The 22756-nt window shown below is 33.3% G+C and overlaps 4 protein-coding genes across 7 annotated transcripts; 3 read left to right on the forward strand and 1 right to left on the reverse strand.

Annotated features, from left to right (window-relative positions):
• Window positions 1-329: 329 nt before the first annotated feature.
• LOC100775590 (ranBP2-type zinc finger protein At1g67325) lies at window positions 330-5262 on the forward strand. Of its 2 annotated transcripts, XR_005889746.1 has the most exons (8): window positions 330-435; window positions 545-590; window positions 1729-1841; window positions 2382-2583; window positions 3170-3295; window positions 3759-3875; window positions 4006-4112; window positions 4884-4902. XR_005889746.1 is itself a non-coding variant. In XM_006602816.4 (7 exons), the coding sequence occupies exons 1-7, from the start codon at window positions 421-423 to the stop codon at window positions 5016-5018; spliced, it is 744 nt and encodes a 247-aa protein (XP_006602879.1). In that variant the 5' UTR covers window positions 331-420; the 3' UTR covers window positions 5019-5262. The 2 variants fall into 2 exon arrangements, 1 of the variants encoding a protein (XP_006602879.1); XM_006602816.4 differs by lacking the exon at window positions 3759-3875 and having other exon boundaries at window positions 331-435; window positions 4884-5262.
• A 2185-nt stretch (window positions 5263-7447) lies between these two features.
• LOC102669935 (proteoglycan 4) lies at window positions 7448-10858 on the forward strand. 2 transcript variants are annotated; one of them, XM_041012170.1, is made up of 5 exons: window positions 7448-7557; window positions 7641-7755; window positions 8122-8182; window positions 9670-10315; window positions 10505-10858. In XM_041012170.1, the coding sequence occupies exons 1-5, from the start codon at window positions 7536-7538 to the stop codon at window positions 10570-10572; spliced, it is 912 nt and encodes a 303-aa protein (XP_040868104.1). In that variant the 5' UTR covers window positions 7448-7535; the 3' UTR covers window positions 10573-10858. The 2 variants fall into 2 exon arrangements, with proteins under 2 accessions (XP_040868104.1, XP_025982706.1); XM_026126921.2 differs by lacking the exon at window positions 7448-7557 and having other exon boundaries at window positions 7606-7755.
• A 3083-nt stretch (window positions 10859-13941) lies between these two features.
• LOC100776139 (pentatricopeptide repeat-containing protein At2g44880) lies at window positions 13942-16675 on the forward strand. Its single transcript, XM_003551669.5, has one exon. The coding sequence runs from the start codon at window positions 14013-14015 to the stop codon at window positions 15810-15812; it is 1800 nt and encodes a 599-aa protein (XP_003551717.1). The 5' UTR covers window positions 13942-14012; the 3' UTR covers window positions 15813-16675.
• Window positions 16676-18377: 1702 nt separating this feature from the next.
• On the reverse strand, window positions 18378-22115 carry LOC100527848 (uncharacterized). 2 transcript variants are annotated; one of them, XM_006602818.2, is made up of 7 exons: window positions 21936-22115; window positions 21214-21607; window positions 20513-20823; window positions 20377-20427; window positions 19850-20130; window positions 19700-19762; window positions 18378-18978 (listed from the first exon to the last, which is right to left on the reverse strand). In XM_006602818.2, the coding sequence occupies exons 2-7, from the start codon at window positions 21582-21584 to the stop codon at window positions 18712-18714; spliced, it is 1344 nt and encodes a 447-aa protein (XP_006602881.1). In that variant the 5' UTR covers window positions 21585-21607; window positions 21936-22115; the 3' UTR covers window positions 18378-18711. The 2 variants fall into 2 exon arrangements, with proteins under 2 accessions (XP_006602881.1, XP_006602880.1); XM_006602817.2 differs by having other exon boundaries at window positions 19700-20130.
• Between the last annotated feature and the right edge of the window lie 641 nt (window positions 22116-22756).

The raw sequence follows: 22756 nt of genomic DNA on the forward strand, positions 1-22756 counted from the left end.
TTCAATAATTTAAAAAAATACAGTTTATACCATAATTTAAATTATCTATTTAAATTTAAAATATAATTTAATATTCAAAATATTCATTTACCATAAATTATATTATATAAAAAATATTTATCTACTAAAAATTTAATGATATATACTGTATGTATATAAATTATACTATAATTGAAATTTGTAATAAAATAATTTGTATAGCATATAAATTATAATTTAAATTTATGAGATATTTTGTATTGTCATAAAAATAATAAATATTGTCCATATATGATTTTGGTACATATACTTAATAATTAACTTATAATAAAATAATTAATATTAATTTTTCTTTACTTATAATTTACACGTAACGGTGCAAATCATTGTCTTCGTCTCACTCGTCTCTCTCTGACAATTTCCGAGTCCTTCTATATTCCAATGGCTTCTACAAAGGTGGGTTTGCTTCAATCTCTATGCAATGTTCCATATTTATCTCATTCGTACTAAAGCTTTGTTTTTTTCTTTGTATTACTGTGTGGGTTTCGTGTACCCTTGCTCTCAGGTCAACAATCGAGGTTCGCCTGGATCAAAAAGGTTTCGAAACGACGGTAAATATATGATCTTTATGGTGCTTTATACTGCAAGTAGCTTCTTTTTCTTTCTCCGTGTCTTGTTCTATTATCTGGGGTTGCAACAAAGGTCTTTTCTTGACTGCATGAAGAGGAATTAGCACTATTCCTTTTGTATTCTGGACCGTGTAAATTCAAATTTATGAGGTGAAATGTGTTTTTGGTTCGGCACACAATGTGGTGTAGTCAAAGGAGAGACTTTTTGTTTTCTGACAGAGCATACTTCAATGTGTAGAGCAGATTGTTGGTTATGGACATGTTACTTTTTTTTTTTTTTATCGGTGAAATTATTTGTTTTTTTAGAATGTTAGTGGGAGAGATTCAACCCACGACCTCTCCTTCCCCCTTACTCCCTTCAACCATCAAGCCAACCTTATAACACCCTATGTTACTTGAATGTGGAACAGTGGAAGTGTGTAAATTGATTTTAACTTAGAAAAAAGTTTAATTCATCTGATTATTTTCTTCTTCTATGAAACTTGCTGAAAAGTTTATACAAATAGGACCATAGACTAGTGTCTCAGAACAAAGTGTGCTTCCTATGATGTTATTCATTTAGAGGTTGAAGCTTGGTTTTGTAGTCAAGGGGGAAACCTGAGAGCCTGTTTTATTGATTGGGAGAAGCTGTTTTACATTTAAAGGTGAATTTTGTTTGCCAAGGGAAGTTTTCTTGATGAGAGAGGTCAAAAAAAGGGGAAAGAAAACATTCTCTTCCAAAATAAATGTAAAGGGGAAAACATTTGCACTAAAATGGCTTGCAATTTGATAGGCAATTTGATTTGACAGTGATTAAAGAGTGCGATGGGAATGACAATTGCAAACTACTTTGCTTGATTTGTTTTTGGTTTTAACCATGAAATCCATATTCATTTGCATTGCTCTGTGTGCTAGTTAAATTGTTGCCATGCAGCGGAGTGTAAGAGAGACCTTCTTTTTAGCTTATCTGAAAAGCATTGATACTGCCCCTTTTGATGACCCTTATTTTCTCTCGGGGATGATCTCATGCATAGACCTAGTGAAAGTCTACATATTTACGTTAATGCAATGCTCCTGGCATATGAATTTTCAAATGTTTATGATGCTGATAGATTGTTCTTTTTTTCTTTATTGGAATCAGCTTCACGTAAAGATGGAGATTGGACCTGTCCTAATTGTGGGAACTTAAACTTTTCTTTTAGAACTGTTTGCAACCAGGGACGCTGTGGTGCCCCAAGACCACCCCTAACTCCAGTATGTGCATGCTTGTTTTAGATTGTCATTTGAGGTTCTCGCGTCTTGGTGAATGACTAATTTTATCTGAAAAGGCATGCAATGGGCAAACTCCTGAACTGGATATGTACAAATAGATGACCTATATGACCAAAATAATAAAAGAGAACCAACTTTGAAGGAAACTACAGTGGACTCTATTTCATATTATGTTTCTTTTTTTCTTCTCAGTTTTTGAATTTTGTTTGTAGAAGCAAATATATTTATCTCATTTTTCTTGTAACTTGATTACTTGAATAGTGAAAGATCCAAATCTCCTGTAAATCTGTGATACTTCATGTTATAGTTTCTTGCTGAAAAATTAAAGGGATGGGTATATATGTATAAATTAATATATCCAAGTATACGATGTTATTATGAACATAGATTTTCCCTAGTGTATAATTCTTGATTAAGATTAGCCCAAAGTGACAACAATGAATTAAAAATTTGTATAATTCTTGTATTATGCTTGGTAAAACTTTTAATTTTTCATGGTGTTTGATTGATTGGGATCTGCAGCCTGCCCCAATTATAAGCCCGTATAGAAACAGTCATCCCTTCTACTATGGTGGTGTCGGCATTCCTCCTCCATCATATGGAATGCCAAGTCAGTTTGGATCCCCAATACCTCATCCTGGCATACAGTATGATTATGGTTTGTATGCTAGGGCTCGTGCTCCTTACAGTCCATTGCCCATGTTCCCACCTGCAAGCTTTGGAGGTACTCTCCTAGTAATTGTATCAGCATTTTGGTGCCCATGCTAGCTAGAATTGTTTAAAGCATTATGATCATATTCAAGATTGGTATTGTATTCTTTGATACTTGTAAATGCCAATACTTTATTTATTAATTAACTATAGGAAAAATTGAAGTAGGAATGAGGTAACCAGGGTTCTAGAGTCTTATACAAATCTTTGAACACAACAAGAAAAAATGAAAATTAGGTGAAAATTTTGTAATTATTTGTGAAAACAGGAAATAAAAATTGGAAATGTCTTCTCAAATCAAACAGGCCCTTAATTTTAATGTTTTTAGGTAATTAGTTATAGTTATTGACTAGGATATTGTATTTGAACAACATTTGACTGGGATTTTGACTACTTATGCTATAAATGCCTCTTTAGTTGCCTATGTTATTTAGCTTTGATATTGATTGTTAAGACTATTGAGTTTTGAATCTAGAGGATTGTGTTTTTGTTCTTGTTCAAATCACAAAAATATCCAATTCATGTTGGTTCTTGGTTCATTCCGCATGGGTGTTTCTTTAGTTGTGCACCTATAATTATTTAAGTTACCATCGAATCAGGTATTAATTATGGTCCAAGGCCTAGAATTGATGGCTATGGCTATGGCTATGGTTTTCAAAGTCCTCCTCCTCCATGGGTTGAAGGATTAATAGCTGATAATTTTGCATCTCGAAAACGCAGAGGAGGTATTTTCAGGATCTGTTACTTTTTTATTTATCTGTATATCATGATATCTTTGTGTGTTGTTTCATATATCAATTCACCTTAAGAATTTTCTTGCTCTTTGATTGGTTGTCCTTTGCAAAAGGTTAGCTCAATAGTCTTTTAAAATATTGAACTTGGCTTGGTAAGGTTTTTGGGGAGCTTATAGGCTCCTTTGATTTGTTTATAAGCTACTTTGACCAAAATAGCTTGTGAAAAAGAAAAAAAAAAACTTATAAATAAGTGTTGTTTTGTTGAAGAATTTTAGTTTAAGAAGCAAATTTTGTGGACACAGGAAAGAAGTTTCGATGTAAATGCTCACTTTTCACCATATTTTATAAAGATATATTGAAAAGATGTACTATAAACAAAAAAGGGTTTAGAAATCTATTGGAGTGTGAAATTTACTAATTACCTATTGTCTCAGCTACTACGTGCTCTTTGTAGTTCATACCTGATTGTCTATGGTCCATAATAAACTTTCAAAACTGAGGCTCTAATGTCTGTGAGTGAAATACGTTCAGCACCCGGGTGCCACACTCAGACAACATACAAAATCAAAGTGTATGTTACATTTTGCATTTATATGAAGCTTTACAGTAGAATCATTAACATGATATCTTAATTGTCTTAATACATTAAGCAAGAAAAAATAAATATGAAAGAAATAAACCATGTTGCATTGTCTATGCAGGACCAGATGGTTTATTTGAAGGGGACTGGATTTGTCCGAAGTGTGACAATGTTAACTTTTCCTTTAGAACCACTTGCAACATCAAACACTGTGGAGTTGTCAAACCTGTAAGTGTTTTCATCTTTGTTGCTGTTGCAATGCTCAAATGATCGCATTGCTCTTACATTCACGATCAAGTTTATTTCTTCACTGCATTTATAAGCTTCAAATATAAAAGCCCAACAATGGAACTATTAAATATTAAAACATGATTCTGATATCAATGCTTTTTTCCCCTTCTTCTATTTGTGTCAAATAATAGTCCCTGTTCTATGAGCCTAGGAAATGATGAATTTAGGGGGCAACCAGGGGTCTCAGCGCCCTACACCCTTCTCCCCTCTCCTCCTCTGCCTCCCTCCCTCCCTCAAGATGGTTTGTTTATTTGTTTAGTATAAAAAAATATAGTATAATCATGTAACTATATAACTTCATATGGTCTATCTCAGCAAAAAAGAAAAAAAACTCCATATGGTCTTACGGTGTTTAAAATTACATTGCCTTACGGCACTTGTAAAGTTTTTGTATCTCAATCAATTGCGTACTATGATTTTAATTATAAATGACTGTATACAATGTGAATGTTGCTTTTTTTAAAAAGTAAAAATATGAGATATTCTCAACTAATTAGACTTAGCTCAATGTCATACCCTTCAAGTTTTACCTGTTAGTCTGGATGATTTTTCTACTTAGCAACTTAATTTTTTACCATGTTATAGTGTGTACTTATGTTGCTTTTATCCCTTCTTTTAATAGATTTTTTTTAGGGTGGGGGTATTTTCTTTCCTTGTTTAGAATGTAACATTATTTACTGATTTTTACTTTTCCATGTTTTATTGAAGAACACAAACAAACCAAATGCAGCAGTTGTTCCTGAAGGTAGTTGGACTTGTGAAAAATGCAGTAACCTCAACTATCCCTTTCGAAATGTATGCAACCGCAAAGACTGTAGAACTGAGAAAACAGTTTCTGCCTAGTGACATCTCTATATTGTAAATTGAGGCTTCAGTGCATTTGTCTCCTTTTATAAAAGAAAATTACTCTTAAGTGAACATGAATTAGATAGCCGGAAATCTTAAGGGATAGGTTTCCCCTACAGATAATTTTGCCTTGATTATTGATGGCAATTCTTTTTTGGTTAATTTAATATGACAATTTATATTGAACTGATTATTAGATGGTAAATAATATCTCTGGATATTTAGTTTTTATCAAGTTAAATGGCAGTGTAGTCGATTACTCGATTTTATATGGTGGAATAAAGTTCTTGTTGTCCTTGTCCTTGTTATATTAAAAATACTGACTGCATATATGCCTTGTGATTTTCTTTGAGCTAAATTTTGAAAATAACATCTTGATATGAATGGAATTAGGATGATACTTTCTTTCAAACCCCTTTTTCTGGTGTCACTTGCACAATTGCATGCTAGTTAGAAATTTGAGTAAATTACATGTCTTTCTCCTACATATTTTTTCTTTTGTTTTTTAAAACTTACACAAATTTTTTATAAATATTGTCTAAACATTTAACAATAAATCATGTAAATTGATAATTTTGATTAGAAAAGGTTTTAAAATATTTTTTATTCTCATAAATATGAAAATATTCGGAATTTATTACTGCAAAAAATAATTATTTTTTGTACTTGAAAAATTTAAATTTGTAATTTTTTGTTTGAAGCTAAGTTTGGCTACATTGAAATCTATATGTATGGTGTTGTATTTTCAATTTTTTTATATTATCTTTTTTAGTCTTTTTTAATTAAAATTGTAAACGTACATGACTTTGTTCCTGCCAAATGCTTAATGTGTATGTTTTGAAATGATTTTTCAAAAGAAGAAAGATACCTATAATTTACTCTAAAAACTTGTGGGTTGATCTTATAGTAATTTGTTATTGCGTTGATAATTTCTTGTATCGCTTTCTAAAGTCAGGTTATCGTTTTTTTTTTAATTCTGTTAAAATAGAAAATTATTACCAGATAATTGTTAAATTAATCTTGATAACATGTACTGGGAAAATTAAGAAAACGCTTTACACAAATTAACGTGGGTTGATCCTACGCGGGTCTATATTCACGGATAAGAAGAGTTCAAAGAAATACAAAGAGAAATTAAAAATTAACAAGGTCCAGTACAGTATAATTAGTAGATGTCTGTTTTCTTTCAACATCTTTACGGGAGGAGTTTGAATCCTAATGTGCGTATTAAGAAAATTTTGTTAGAAGAGATAAAATTTATTTTGATGATTTTTATGCTTTAAAGATTAATCTTATAACTTATGATTACGAGTATATCTTATTTTTAATAAAAAAAAAGAGAGAGAGAGAAATATAAAGTGGGCGTGTAAATTAAAACGACAAAATGTCATATTAAAATGACTGAAAATAACATACGATTACTACTTAGTTGCATTCAACCGTCGCCTCGTAGGATCTGTAAATCTACCATATATTAAAGCGTAAGTCGCCAATTACAAAAATATAATCCCTTGAAATATTTTCTATTTTAAGTTTTTAACTCTTTCCTTATATTTTCCTACAACAATGGTAAATCACAATCCTCGTTTTTGAAATATAAAAAACTTTAACTCATTTAATGTCGATCCTAACTAATTTTGAGTATCTCTTTAGAAAGGTGAGATGAAATCGTAAATATCTCTATTATTCATTTCGGACTTCTACCCAAAATTTTGGCTTCCATAAATAAAATATTATTTTGAAAATTATAGTAGTATTACATTGAGAATCACAGTAAGGTGTCTTAGTAAGTTATTTTTGTTTTATTTGACTCATCAATCCAAAATATGATATTAATTGCCTAATGCTTAGGGCGACTTTTTCACGAACTCTTGATTATTATGATAACATAAGAACAAACAATAATAATATTTGAATTAAGATAAAATAATAAATTATTTTGATATTAAAATCTAATTATAAATACCTTTTATAATTCAGCAATGTTGTTGTTAGTATTGTGACCCTATCACCTTCCTTTGTGGTAGCAGTGATGATGTGATAATATTAATATAACAATAATAATCTTATAAAAGGGATTTATAATCTCTTACTATTGTCTATTATCTGTAATTTTAATATAAGACTATTTATTATTTGTTTTCATATTTTCACATTTCACATATATATATATATATATATATATATATATATATATATATATATATATATATATATAGTGTGAATGCCGATAGATTAATATAAGCTGCATTGTTCAAAAAAGTTATATTCTACTTTTAAGTATAGTCGCAAGCTATTCCACGGCAAGAATCAGATAAATAATCAATAGTTAAACAATGGATATTATATTAGTATTTGAAGTGTATAGAGAAAGTCATCCTTTTCTTTAACGGCAAAGTTATACCATTAACCCACTTCCGTATCACCTCCTACCTTGTGTTGAGTTCTAAATCTTTGTTGAACTATACAGCTTTTGTGTTTTAAGCTTTGACAACAACAAAAAGAATTATTGCAATGAGCTTCATGGGAGGAAAAGGTCATTCATTAATATTCTCTTTCCCTACATATATAATAATATTGGTGATATACTAATGCCACATTTTGATTTTGCACCTTCAGGACTATCAACAACCCACTTGTTGAACTTGATAGTGAATACATTGTATAATAAATTTGTTGGGAAGGATATTAAGGAATTTGACGGATTCAAAGATGGCATTCTTGATACCTTCAAGTAAGTATGTAATTCAATTCCATTGAAAATGTTATCTTGTCTACCATTATTGCCTTGGAATGATAAGTAATTAAATGAAGACAATGAAAATGAAAGTTTCATAGGACTGTAATGATTAAGACTGTTATGATTTGGATATGGACTTCCATCATGGAAATATTTTTATGATTTAGTCAGGACTATGATCTCCACTAATCTCTCTATATATAACACAATTATATTTTTTAATTAATGGGAAAAGGTCATATAATAGTTTCTCCTCATTGCTCATACGCATGGCATCATTTGTTAACATTGTTGTCCAAACTCTCAAACTTAAAGGTGGTCTATATTTGTCACTCATATTTGCTAATAAATTTAATGCAGCACTATCAACATGGCCTTACCCGGCAAGCATTATGTTGCACCATCATATAAGGATGTAAAGGTTAGTTATCCTCTGGGATAACGTGTACTTCATTTACATGAATCGTATTTATATTAAGTTAATTAAGGCTATAGTTTAATTTTTTTCATTAACATAATAGTATTAAATTCTCTGACAGAGAGACAAAATCCAATAACTACCATTTTGAACTTTGAAGGGTTTGATATTAATTCGGTCCAAAAGATGTTTAAAACTTCACCTTAGTTTCTAAAATATAAAAAAGTTACATGACGTTGATCCTTCTGTCACACGTTATAACACCACATGTTTATGGATAGGTTTTTCATCTTCCATCTTTAAACCAAGCTTCTAATTAGCTCTCTTCATTGGCAGACACCAATACACATCTCTCTTGTAAAACTAAATACAGATCATGCTATCTTCTATCATAAGCTTATCACTATTATATCTCATAAACCGTATTCTTACTTCTCACCTCCACATAGATTAGTTATTGACACTCCACACTTATAACATAGTAAAAAAAATACATGAATTAGAACGTACACCTCTTGAAAACATGATTCTTGACTTAAATTTGAGTGTCTTGATCTGTCTTGCAAACATCTAATATTAATCTCTAATTAATGCACACGTGACACATGTATATTGGAAAAATAAGATCTTCCCTTCTTCTCAAGATTTGATAGTAATTAAACTATTGTCAAAAGGTTTATATTATAATCATGTATCCTAAAACACATTTACTGAAAAAGTGGAGAGGAAACCACCATTTCATGATACGTGTTAAAAGGGTTTATATTATACTCATTTACGAAGAGTTATAATATATATTTTAATCTATCATGGATGTAATATAAATAAAGGTTACACTATTCAAGTACACTTTTACATTTGATATCAAATATCCACCCATCACAAAAGAGCGTGATGTGGTAAAGATGCAATTAAGGGTCCAAAGTGCATACCTTAGTTGTTGTGCGAGATTGTCATTTATAGACGCAACTCAAGTGGGAATCTGGTCCAAGATGAATATCTAGTGCATATTTGATTTGCAGTTGAAAATGATGTAACACGTGTTTTAATGCAAATCTAATTGTTAAAAACAAAATGAATGTAAAAGTAAAGATCTTAATCGGTTGACAGTATTATTTTTACCTCAAACATAATTTTGGAATGGATTCCCAAATATGTTTCTATTCGGTTTGAACAAGGCCATATATATATATAGAATTTGAGGAGTGGTTGAACGATTGTGGCTTTTGAGTGAGATCAATGACAGGAGAATGTCTCATGTCCTTTGTTGTCCATAAGATGTGATGTGAATAATAGGATTCATTGCAAAATCTTTACCAAAAAACAAGAAAAAGTAGTAGGACTTCATTGTGTTCAACTTAAACAAGGAACAAGAGGAGATCCTAATTTCCTTGGGGGGAAAACTTCATACCAGATCATGTTTTTCATTCAAACTTTTGCATTAAGCTACAAGATTTTCAGCTTAATGTACTCAAACTTTCATTGTCCAGGACTTGTTCGAAAAATGGAAAGAAACCAATAAGGAAGACCAAAAGAAGATGTTCACTAAATTCATCAATGAGAATGTGAATCTCAACAAAGCAGATGAATCTATGTTAATCACTGCAATAGTGGCACCACCAGCAGCCATGATGGCTAAGAAAGCAGGACAAGTAGTGCCTCAACTTGCACTTATGAATGCCATACCTGATGTTGTGTTTGTGCCCTCTGCTACACTTTTGGCTCTCATTGCTATTAAGATCATAAAATTAACCTTCATTGGAAATACAACATCCAAGGATACAGAGTCAAATGTTCAACCTACACCTAAACAAAAACTTCCAACTACAACAGCATTTGAAAAAGAACCTCAAATTGCAACTGCACCTACAACTGAACAAGAACCTCAGCCTACAACTGCAATTGAAGCAGAACCTCAAATTGCAACTAAACAAGAACCTCAGACTACAACTACAATTGAAGAACCTCGAATTGCAACTGAACAAGAACCTCAGACTACAACAGCACCTGCTATTGAAGAAGAACCTCAAACTACAGCTTTAGCTGCAACTCCTGTTGAAGAAGAACCTCAAACTACAACCGCACCTTCATATATACCTCGACATGTCCACAAGGACAACATCATTTGCCCCTTATGTAATAAATACCACTGAGTAACTAACATTCAAATACCTTTACTTCAATATTAAGTATATATTATGAGTTTAATTCAAATGTGTGAATATGTTGTTTCTTTACATTTTTCAATCTCTATAGATCTTCTGATAGAATTCTCGATCATTAGATTACCAACTTGTGAACTGATTGTGTGTTTTGGTTGTTTAGGTGAAGAGCTAATTGCTAAGGCTAAGAAGGAAGCAAAAAGGTCTGATGCTGTAGCATTGAAGACTTAATGCCAAGCATTAAAAATGAAGTTGGAAGCCTCCTCAAGATGCCTAACGTCATGGTGCTTGAAACTAGCCAAAAATTTGTTCCCTGTACACATAGTGCTTGAGCATAGGAATTGTAATAGCATGGCATTAGGCTTGGAAAAGGAAAAAGAGTATGGCATACTCGGCAATTTTAGACTTTGTCATCTACCAATACATGTGATTAATTTGGATATATCATATTAAGATTACAATCAAATTTGTAAGATTAATTAAAAGATATAATCTTAAAATTTAATTTATGTAAAACAGAAAGCTATCTTTAAATCGGTGTCATATATCCATTTTCAAAACTTTGAATAATCTTAAGGTAAAATTGTATTTTTGGTCCTTCAATTTATCTCCAATTTCGATTTTGGTCTCCCTTTAAAATTATTGACGAATTTTATCTTCTTATTTTATCCAATCATGCAATCTTGGCCCCTCAGTCCAAAATTGGACCTTGCTGTTACAAAGAAATAGTGACTATCACGTGTCACGTTCTTATTGGATGATGATTGTCACATGTCATGTTTTGATTGACCAATGACAACTACAATGTATTTTATCTTCCATGGATTCGACATCTAATTCTGGATTGGGAGACCAAGATTGCTTAATTGGATAAAATAGGAGGACAAAATTCGTCAATGATTTTAAAGGGAACCAAAATCAAAATTGGAGACAAATTGGGGGACAAAAAATGTAATTTTGTCTAATCTTAAATGTGAAAAAAGAATTAAAAAAAAAAGAATTTGAAAGTAGTAAAAGTTATAAATAAAAAATTGTTATATCTAAAAACACGTTATTTATGAACAAAATCAGAAATAATATCTAATTTAACCTAAACATGCTTAAATTTAAAAATATACATAATATTTGTATTACACAAATATCTCGTTTATTTATAATTTTAAATCTTTTATCTCTTAAATATTATCATTCCTTATTTACATTTTTTAAGTGGTTCAATTGTCCTTGTATGGTCCCGTCTAAATCGAAATTGTCTCCATGAAAGATACCTATGTTTAGTTTCAGCACAACTTACTAATATTTCCATTCTTATTTTATCTTCCTCTGTCTTGATTTTATTTATCTGCAGAGTTTATGATCATGGGACAGTGAAATTGTGGGCTAGAGTAATCAAGAGCAGATAAAGACATGAATCATTCATATCAGCAAACCAACTTAAATGAAAGATCCAATTTCATGTTAATGAATTAGCTGGCCTTGATTATCTAGATGCTTGTTTCTCCGAAAGTTCATAATTGTGGACATATATAGTTTATATTTTTATGTTATGCACACAAGATTTGTACACTACAATATCCAAGTAGAAACTCCACTCTCATGAGAATTTCCAATTACTAACTTCAATCTACAGAATTGAACTTCAGAGTTCAGGTCACTCTAACTCTTGTTAACCATCTTGAAATCCCTCAGTGCATGGCGATACAAAGCTACATACCATACTCAAGCGAAAATTCTTAGATCCACAAGGAGGTTGATGGCCAGAACTGGTAAAAATATGATCCCAGAACATTCTAAGAAGGAGAAAAAGAACTCCTTTGTAAATAATACCAATGTCAGTTTTTGTGTTTTTATTTTCAAGAAAAGGAACATTAAATATCAGGACCGATCTTTGAACTTAACCATAATTTTTGGTTCATTTATTATAAACTTAAAGCAGGAGATATAGATTTTCAGAAAAAAAATATATTGAAAATCTACAAATTACAGATGACATTATTAAACAAGACAACTATAAAATGTTTCAGAAGTAAGGAACAAAGCTTCTGAAGTAAGCAATTCAAATGAGACTGCAAGATAAAATTTAGCATCAGCAATTAAATTATTAACAGATAGAGAAATGTTTCTGCGGGAATAACAGGTTGACTTATTTCAATAATGTAGAATGTCAAGATCAGATAAGCTAGTAGTCTTCTGGAGTCTATGCAGGTCAAATTTTTGAAGTGACTAAACAAAATTCAAAAAAATATGCAGGTTCAACTGTTTAATTGTAAGAAATTAGGAATTAGGAACTAAGAGATTCTAAAAGTACAAAAGGCATAAATAGAAATTATTTTCTTATATTTGAAGGTAGAAATTATGTATTTTGAGATTAAAGTCATGATTAAAGAGATCATATTTATGTAAGGATCTTAGTCGTCAGCGTTGGAACAATCACTAAAAGAGTGTTATATTTCCTTAAACACTTGAATGACATAGGCATCAGATTTTTAACGGCGACCAATAGTTCTTAGAGAGTGTCTGTATAATTCAAATCATTTTCCTTCTGTTTCTTTTGGAGTGATCTATAACAACACATTTGTAAATAACGTGTCAAGCTAAGAATTTTTCTTTTTGCTTCTTGTCATGCCATTGCTTGATATCGGCATTTACCATTTGTCTTGAATCCTGGATATGGTTCATGTCCAACACAAGATTGGAGGACCTGCGAAAGGCAACAACATCAAATCCACCTTGTTTCAATTGTTAAAGAGACCAAGTCCACTTACCCTTAACAAAAAATTACCTCAAGCAACACAAAGGAAGGAGACAACAGAAAAGCTTGCACGTTTCTAGCAGGGGCAAATAAAGGTTAAAACATAATCGAAACAATGAACCAACTCATTGGGTTCAACAAAGTGAATGTGCTTAAGGATGAATTGTTTGGTATTATTTGAGTTTGATCTTTACTGAAAATGATTCTTGATCAAGTTGTATTTATTTTTCCGTCCAACTCCAATTTAATCAGAATATTTTTTCTTGATAAATCAAAAGATTAGGACAAAAGAAATAAAAAAAACAATGTAAAACCTCTCCATCATGCATAATAGTAATGGAAATAAATCCCTTATCTCAAGCACACCATGAACAATAAACTGAGGTAACGCCTAATAAAAAAATTTGTCCCTTGAAAAAATTTGGATAATTAATTATTTTAGTCCTCAAAATGTAAAGTAAGGATAGATTTATTTATAAAAAATTTAAATTTAAATTTAGACTCCAAATGTTTAAGAATTATGACTGATTAATCCTATCATTAGATTTGTAAAATTATTTTCTCCTTCAATTATAATATTCAAAGATTAATTTGATAATAAATTATATTTTTCGGTGATTAATTTGATATTAAGTTAAAAAATTTAAAAATCAATTTATCAAAACTAATTTGATATATTTTTTTGCACATAAATAAATTAAATTAAAATTTTCATCTCTTTTAAATTTGTCACTAGTCCACATTTTGATGTACCGAAATCACTATTTACCCATAATTTTTTTAAAACTTTTTTTGTCCTTGATAATTTTTTTAATTTATTTTTAGTCCCTCACATAAAATGTTTTTTTTATTAAGTCTCTCAAATTTTCTTAGAAAACGAAGAGATGGGGTAGTTGATGAAGAGGAAGAAGGAACACTGATGGGAGAGGAGTCCCAACCACAACGAACCCTATGGAGCAACGCAGAGAGAACGTGCTTACACATTCTCCAATGCAGAACAAAGAGCATCCCCACGCTTCTCCAAATCCACGCCTTCATCCTCCGACACTCTCTCCACAGCAACCTCAACCTCCTCACCGCTTTCGTCACAACTTGTGCCTCCCTCGCCGCCTCCGCCAAGCGCCCTCTCGCAATCATTAACCACGCGCGCCGCTTCTTCAATGCCACCCACACCCGCGACACCTTCCTCTGCAACTCCATGATCGCCGCCCACTTCGCCGCTCGCCAGTTTTCGCAACCCTTCACCCTCTTCCGAGACCTTCGCCGCCAAGCACCACCTTTTACGCCCGATGGGTACACCTTCACCGCGCTCGTGAAGGGTTGCGCGACGCGTGTGGCCACTGGTGAGGGCACGCTGCTTCATGGGATGGTTTTGAAAAATGGGGTTTGCTTTGATTTGTACGTGGCTACTGCGTTGGTTGATATGTATGTGAAGTTTGGGGTTTTAGGTAGTGCGAGGAAGGTATTTGATGAAATGTCTGTGAGAAGCAAGGTTTCGTGGACTGCTGTTATCGTGGGCTATGCGAGGTGTGGGGATATGAGTGAGGCTAGGAGGCTTTTTGATGAGATGGAGGATCGGGATATTGTGGCTTTTAACGCAATGATTGATGGGTATGTGAAGATGGGGTGTGTGGGTTTGGCGAGGGAGTTGTTTAATGAGATGAGGGAGAGAAATGTGGTTTCTTGGACTAGTATGGTTTCTGGGTATTGTGGGAATGGTGATGTTGAGAATGCTAAGTTGATGTTTGATCTTATGCCGGAGAAGAATGTGTTTACTTGGAATGCCATGATTGGGGGGTATTGCCAGAATAGAAGGTCTCATGACGCGTTGGAGTTGTTTCGTGAGATGCAGACAGCATCGGTGGAGCCAAATGAGGTGACTGTTGTGTGTGTTCTTCCTGCTGTGGCTGATTTGGGTGCTTTGGATTTGGGGAGATGGATTCACAGGTTTGCCCTAAGGAAGAAGCTTGATAGGTCTGCTCGCATTGGGACTGCTTTGATCGATATGTATGCGAAATGTGGTGAAATCACAAAAGCAAAATTGGCTTTTGAGGGGATGACTGAGAGGGAAACAGCTTCGTGGAATGCTTTGATAAATGGTTTTGCAGTTAATGGCTGTGCGAAGGAAGCGTTGGAGGTGTTTGCGAGGATGATTGAGGAAGGGTTTGGACCAAATGAGGTGACTATGATTGGCGTGTTATCTGCTTGCAACCATTGTGGTCTGGTAGAGGAAGGAAGAAGATGGTTCAATGCAATGGAGAGATTTGGAATTGCGCCTCAGGTTGAGCATTATGGTTGCATGGTTGACCTTCTTGGAAGGGCTGGATGCTTGGATGAGGCTGAAAATTTGATTCAGACCATGCCTTATGATGCTAATGGGATAATATTGAGTTCTTTTCTGTTTGCTTGTGGTTACTTTAATGATGTTTTGCGGGCAGAGAGAGTGCTGAAAGAGGTGGTGAAAATGGATGAAGACGTTGCAGGAAACTATGTGATGTTGAGAAATCTGTATGCGACCAGGCAAAGGTGGACAGATGTGGAAGATGTTAAACAAATGATGAAGAAAAGAGGAACAAGTAAAGAAGTTGCTTGCAGTGTTATTGAGATTGGTGGAAGTTTTATAGAGTTTGCGGCTGGGGATTACTTGCATTCACATCTGGAGGTTATTCAGTTAACCTTGGGGCAGTTAAGTAAGCACATGAAAGTTGAAATAATCTAATAATCTATTGACAATGGAAACACAAGAAAGCGGAAAGGAGAGATCAAAAGTAGTTGAATGAAAATTGGATAAGCCACATGCTCACAGCACATGTGTATTTCAGTGCCCTAATGCCCCTTCCAAAATTTGAAGTCCATTCAGAATCAGGCTCCTAACTCCAGTAAACGGTAGGGAGATTGGAACACAACTTTATTAGAAGGCAACTTTAAAACTTAAAACATGTAACTGGAATTGGCGCCCAAATTTATGCGTAAATTGTGGGTCTTCTATCCTAGAATTATGGCTCTTCCCTAAGGTTTTAAACAATGATTTGCAACTGCAATGTCAAGATTTGTGGGGTTTATATGACTGCATCGTGGCCACATCAATCGCATTTGCTTGTACTTTTGCGATATCAAGGATTGCAACCAAGTTGCAACTACGACAATTTAAAACCGTCCTCTTCGCTCTGTGCAATGTTGCATCTACACCTCACCAGCGTGAAGCCTTTCTACATATATTGTTAAAGTTCTCTCATTCTAGTTCCCATGATTACTCCACTCAGCTTTTTTGCACTGCGAAGGAAATTTTGCCGAGAAATAGCACGACATATCAATTGTGGGATGCTATTTAATTTGTGAATTGTGATCAGTGACCAGATATGACCTTTCACATGGTTTATTTGTGAGGGATGAATGGTTTGATTAATTATATTCTGCAGGGAATTCTTCGGCTGAATTTCTGTGGTCGATGTCTTTTATTCTCGCTAGAAGATACTAGAGAAATGTATTCTAAAGGGAGGAAAACTAGGTACATGTACAGATCAGGAATTCAACCAGATCACAATAGGTCCATTATCATATTTGATCTTAAGAAGTTTTCTACAATTTTTTTTTGTCCCCTTAAAATTTTCTTTCCTCCGTCCTTTTTCCAATCCAACCTTGTTACTACATGTTAAGATTAGATATTATGCTGTTATTTATGATTAGTTACTAATTAGTAATTTAATCCTAATTACTCATTATTAAATTGATCCTACGTAATTAATATTGATCATATTTGCTCATTATAAATAAAGATTTAGTATGGTAATCTAAGATACACAACACATAGTAAAACACTGTTATATGATATTAGAGTCCAAGTTATCCTTGACAGAGAAATAAAAAAAATCGTTCTCTCGGGGATAGTAGGTTCATGCTGGACCTCTCTGCTTGTAGTCCTACTTCTGGCAACCTATTTTCACATTTTGGTAGACCTTTATGCTTGTCTCTCGTCTTTTGGTGATCTATTTTCGTATTTCGATGGACTTTTCTACTCATTGTCCCTTTTTCCGATGCATTTTTCGGCAACCGCCGTCATCCACCATCGAACCTTTGGCGACCTTTTTGTCTGGTGATCTCATCACCAGCATCGTTATCCACTGATCTACATGATGGTGGCGACAGGGACCTCATTAGAGCTTTGACGCTTTCTCTCACTCCTTTCCTTTGCGCGCCAAACAACATTTGAATGCCCCACTATTCTAGTTTGTCTTATCATGTTTTCAGCCTTTGTTTCTAATTCAAGGCTCCTTGAACTAAGGCGCACAAAGCACTATTAGTTTTGAGTCATTTTGAGATGATTTGTCTGGCCTTATTTTTGCGCACTTTGTTTTAATCGCATGTTGTGTTTATGCTTTCTTTAATCATTGATTCTCTATCCTCTTTTGCCAGATTTCCTGACACATTTTCATTGGAACTCCCTTTTGACCACTATCGCATATTGCCGAAGAGTGTCACATCATCTACGTGCACAACCAATTCAAACCATCGTCGCACATGACCCCATGCAGGACCCTAACATTTGAAGTCCACGCACATGACGCATGATGTATCTCCGACTAGCATTATACTAATCTTCTCTCCCTTTGTCTCATAGCACCCCGGTGGGCCTTTTTGCTTTTTTCACGAGTGAACAATACCCATTACCATCGTTGAAGACTGTCACATCATCTATGTGCATAGGCAATTCCAAACACTACCGCATGCAACCCCACCGAGGACCCTGACACATGAAGTTCACACACACGACATGTGACATATTTCCAGCAAACCACCTTTAGTTTCTATTAGATTGACCACCTTTGTTACAAGTTCAATTCATGACATATGCTTGAGCTTGAGGAAGAGTGTTAAGATTCCATGTTATTTTATTATTTATGATTAGATAGTAATTAATGATTTAGTCCTTGTTATTCTTTATAAAATTGACCTTATGTAATCAATATTGATCTATTTGTTCATTATAAATAAAGGTTTAGTATGCTCATCCAAGACAAAAACACAACAGCAAAACACTGTTATACTACACATCCTCTTCTTCCTTTTCAATACTCCCAGCAGTACACGAGAGAAGCTGAGGGACAGTGACAGTCAACACCATGGACTGCAATTGATTTTAAAACAGAGTCTAAAAGCAATAACAATGCACCATGTTTTATCTTTCAATATGCTTGCATAATTAACGTGTACGGAATCAACACTTAAGAGAAACAGATAAGGCAAAATAAATAAGTAAAAAGAAAAACAGAAAGAACACGATCACTTCTGTCAAACAGCATCAAAGGATATGTAGTTAATATATTAGGCAACGAGAGAAAAGACTCATTAATTCCTGACACAATAATCCCCAAGCAAATCAAGAAACAGCATTGCTTTAAGCAGGAATTCTCCAATAACTAAAAACAAAAGCTTCCTCTAAAGATAGAGGTGAACATGCTATCCTTATTCACGTCATATACAATTGAACTCATTTCTCGATGTAAGAAAAAGTATGCACAACATAACTACAATTTACACATTACGATTGACATATTATCAGCTCCTGCAGTTGTCAAAAGAAACAACAATCATTGCATCCAGATTCAGCTTTAACCAGATTATCTTCGTTTCCATCTCTTTGAGCCAGGCTTCTTCCTTCTCCTATTTGTTATCCTACGAAAATTTGAGTTCGATGTAGAACCGGCTTTCAAAGTAGGAACAGCATTCTCAGTGTCCATGACAGATTCTGAGACTTGAGCAGTGGAAATGGGTTTCTGCTCTTCAACTGATTTCTTGGTTTTCTCCTCAAACTGATTTCTAACACTCTCAAAATCATGCAACTCTTCCTTAGCTGCCTGATTTTGTATAAGAATTTCATCCTTGGTCTGCATGCAAGGATAGGACATTAGAAATTTACAATGTTTGTAACAATCCTAAAACATACAGAGAGAATGGAACAAAGTTTGCCCTTCCAACATATAACCTTAGTAGATGGGTTGTAGGGTCCGTGACTATCAAAATTTGTGTTATCAGATCAAAATTTCAGATAATAATACACATCAAAGAACACAGCATTAACTGAACAAAGTACTTGCAAGAAGCAATTATAAATAAGGGATGATATACACATCTGTCATGGAAGCTATGGCCAGGAGGAGGAGGATATGTCAAACTTTAAAAACCTTGAACATTAGACACAGGTCAAGAGTAATTACATACATATATTTTACTATACACATGCATAAGAAAAATTTAAAATCAAGTCACAAAGACATTTATCTGAAAAATAAAATAAAAATATGTACATCTCAATTTTCTGCTGTAAACTGGATGGCAAGAAATGGGAACAATCATAAACAGGAATATTGAAGTTCTATGGCATCTCAATTCTTGTGAACAACTTTATTTATGGATTGACAGTGTAACAGAAACTAAACAAAACCACAGCATGGTGTAAGCATTGGAAAACTCCCTTGTCACAACAATAGCCAATACCCAATTACCAATATCAAGCACAACCACAAATTTATGCAAGCAAAATAGAAAATATAATAACATACAAGTTGAAATTCCTTGTGTAAAAAAAAAAAAAAAAAAAACCCTTACATTTTCCTGGAGAAACTCAAGCTGGGGCTTAATAGTCGTTTCGATAAAGGAAGTTATCCTGTCCTGGGATGGTAATGGATTTTCAGTCAAAAGTAGATCTTCTGTGTTTAACTCAGATTTAAGCTGTGATGAAGCATGAACAAAACTAACCGGAAATGTGTTGTCATTTCCAACAAAAGAAGCAGAATTATGGCGAGAATGATTAAATCCATCGGATGATCCAATCATGCTCAATTGAGTTACAGAACAGAACTTTCCTGGATTTTCACTAACCACATTATCAATCCGAGTTTTCAATTTCCCAACTTGTGACTGTAGTTCTTCAATCCTCTGAATGATGTCTTTGATGGCTTTATCATTATCTTCAAGATCAACAGAAGACAGCTTATCATTAAACTTTAACTCCTCAATATTAATATCTGCATTACCTCCTGATATCAATGAAACAAAACATGGAATAAATTTTAGAACCTCATGGAAAGTGGAAGCAAATAACAATTGATTAAAACCTGTTTCACAAAAATGGTCATACTCATACCAATAAACACATGAAAATAAAGATGAAAACCTGTGTATATAATTTTTTCACCTTCTATGATTCACAATTTAACTAGAAGATGGATTTTAGTAGTCAAATAAATAACAAAAACAGCATTGTGTACACTACTGTCACTCACTCAAGGCATCACCACGAAAATCTTCAATACAAGCGCCACGGTTTTTGTTCTCTGGAATGGGACAGAAAAAGAGAAAAGATTAGAGAGGAGCATCACATGGGCCAAAAATACTACAACCAACCAAGAAATGTCATACCGTAGTAAGAGAATATACTATGGTTAGACACATATGATGATAAATCACTTTCTTCAGCTTTTTTCCGTTTCTTTCTCTTCATAACTTTATTTGTGTGAATGCCATCATATATAGGTACTGACTTGACATTAAGATCATCTATTGAGAACTTTGAAAACGCAAGCTGCTTTCTATGATCGTATGCCGCGAGCTCTTTATCATATTTCAGTGCTACAGAGTTAAGTTTCTTCACTTGCAATTCTAGCCACTTACAGCGCCACCTAACAGGGTGAATGAACCTCCTCCAATGTGATGTTGTCGTCTTGTTCTTCCTGAATGGTTAATAGTGTAAATTGTGAAACACATGCAATTGATATTCTAATCAAACACATAGCAGCCAAGACAAAGTAACATGGGAATGAAAACATGATACGTCACAACTTTTGTCGTGACAATAAAGAAGGAATCTGCTTTACAGTTATCATTCAATCTTTTTTGCTATCAATTTCTGTCCCTTTGCCCCTAATAAAAGGCTTTTTTTAGGGTTACTTTCTAGGTAGATATCACAGAAGAACCATTTGCTTTTATTCCCTTTATTTTGATTTTGATATACAAGTATTATATGATATAGGTTTCTTTTGCCTTCTTTTTGTGTGTTCAGTTATGTTTTATTGCCTTCTACAGACACGACAAGAAGAATTGAAACTGAGTCGGAAACATACCTACATAGAGAAGTCTTACTTTGATCACCATCACACATAGGCGATTCCACTTCCGTATTGGTGAACGCCGAGCCTGAGGCATCCTCTAAGCCAGAATCTGTATCACCAAAAGAACTGGAACTGCAAGGCGTGGCATCAGTGACATCCTCAGAAGCATCTTCCACTGCCTTGCCACCAGAAATTATGGACCCACTCCCAGTTATATTAACTAGCACATCCTCTTCATTTTCCCCAGACAAAGGAATCTGCTCAATTCCCTTGCAGTTACTTCCAGCCTTCTGCTCTTTTGGTTCTGAAATTTCAGGGACAGGAACACCTACATTCTCCTTTTCTAGGGCTTCTTCTTCTGGCTTCACATTGCCAGAACTCATTTTTCCAAATCATTCAACCTTCCCTATTCAGATATCCCAGAAAAAAAAAAAAACAAACCACAATGTCATGATTAGAATTGGAAGCATGTGAAATCCCCCTAACTTGCCCCATAAACCCTTATGGAGAAATTGCAAGCGACAAGCTGTAAAATTATTAACAATTTCGAAAGAAAACAGAAATAACACAAATAAAACTAGTGAAATCCAATCTTTATAGAACTAGGTTAGCACAAGAACGTCTGTTATCTTAAAAAGGGATTGTTATGATTAACACAAAAAAACTAACACAAACCCGAAGAATCAACAATCTCAGGAGAAAACAGTGAGAGAGAGAGAGAGAGAAGAACTTACCAGGGAAGAGAGAAGATTTTCCTTTCCTTTGTGAAGTGAAAATTGGGATTGTTGTTGAAAGCTTATTTATTTGGTGGTGCAGAACAGAACACACAAGCAAGCGTTAACAATCTGAACATATTCTGTGATTTTGTGACAGTTGTCGAGTTTTCGCTATGCTTCTCGGCCAAATTATTAAAATCCTTGTAATTATTTATTTTCAATAACAGCATTGATTGATTTACATTATTAGACATGTTTGACTTTATTAGCCATGGTTGACTGCTATAAACTTAATAATATTAATTTCACATATCACATAAATATATACTATTTCTTTTTACATAAGAAATAAACAATTACTTATTAATATCAATAAAAAATAGATAATTTCAATTAATAATATTTTTTGTTTTTTAATGTTTATAAATTAAACATTTAAAATAATTTTTATATTTAATGACACTACTTATATTTCACAAGAGATAATTTTTTGCCACCAAAGAATATGACTTATATTGTTAATAAGATAATAAATATATCCACTTGAGAATAAGTTAGTGTCTTATTGATAAGTTTTACGATAAAGAGTATAAAAAATTAGTAGTCAATGCATTTAAAAGTAGGTCTAATAATAACAACACCTTCATTTCTTCTTAAGTGTCAGATTTTTAACCAAAAATTGTTCATATTTATTTGTCTTTTCTAAAATTCAAGATAACATTACTTTTTTTTTGTCAACTATATAGACCTTTATTCCCATTAATTATTTTACATTTTTTTATAAAATTGAATAATAAATAATTAAAAACTTCAAAAATAAATGAATCAGCTATTAGTAA

The sequence above is a fragment of the Glycine max genome, chromosome 18 (genome assembly GCF_000004515.6).
Source record: "Glycine max cultivar Williams 82 chromosome 18, Glycine_max_v4.0, whole genome shotgun sequence".
Lineage (NCBI taxonomy): Eukaryota > Viridiplantae > Streptophyta > Magnoliopsida > Fabales > Fabaceae > Glycine > Glycine max.

Bases quoted from the DNA above. Each gene is read 5' to 3' on its own strand.
- LOC100775590 (XM_006602816.4), top strand. The intron at 3,296-4,005 runs GTATTTTCAGGA...TTGTCTATGCAG, and splicing joins ATCTCGAAAACGCAGAGGAG to GACCAGATGGTTTATTTGAA. The intron at 4,113-4,883 runs GTAAGTGTTTTC...GTTTTATTGAAG, and splicing joins ACTGTGGAGTTGTCAAACCT to AACACAAACAAACCAAATGC.
- LOC102669935 (XM_026126921.2), top strand. From the start codon at position 7,613: ATGCCACATTTTGATTTTGCACCTTCAGGACTATCAACAACCCACTTG. The intron at 7,756-8,121 runs GTAAGTATGTAA...AATTTAATGCAG, and splicing joins GGCATTCTTGATACCTTCAA to CACTATCAACATGGCCTTAC. The intron at 8,183-9,669 runs GTTAGTTATCCT...TTCATTGTCCAG, and splicing joins CATCATATAAGGATGTAAAG to GACTTGTTCGAAAAATGGAA.
- LOC100776139 (XM_003551669.5), top strand. From the start codon at position 14,013: ATGGGAGAGGAGTCCCAACCACAACGAACCCTATGGAGCAACGCAGAG.
- LOC100527848 (XM_006602817.2), bottom strand. From the start codon at position 21,584: ATGAGTTCTGGCAATGTGAAGCCAGAAGAAGAAGCCCTAGAAAAGGAG. The intron at 20,824-21,213 runs GTATGTTTCCGA...TTAACCATTCAG, and splicing joins AGTAAGACTTCTCTATGTAG to GAAGAACAAGACGACAACAT. The intron at 20,131-20,376 runs GTGAGTGACAGT...CATTGATATCAG, and splicing joins TTTTCGTGGTGATGCCTTGA to GAGGTAATGCAGATATTAAT.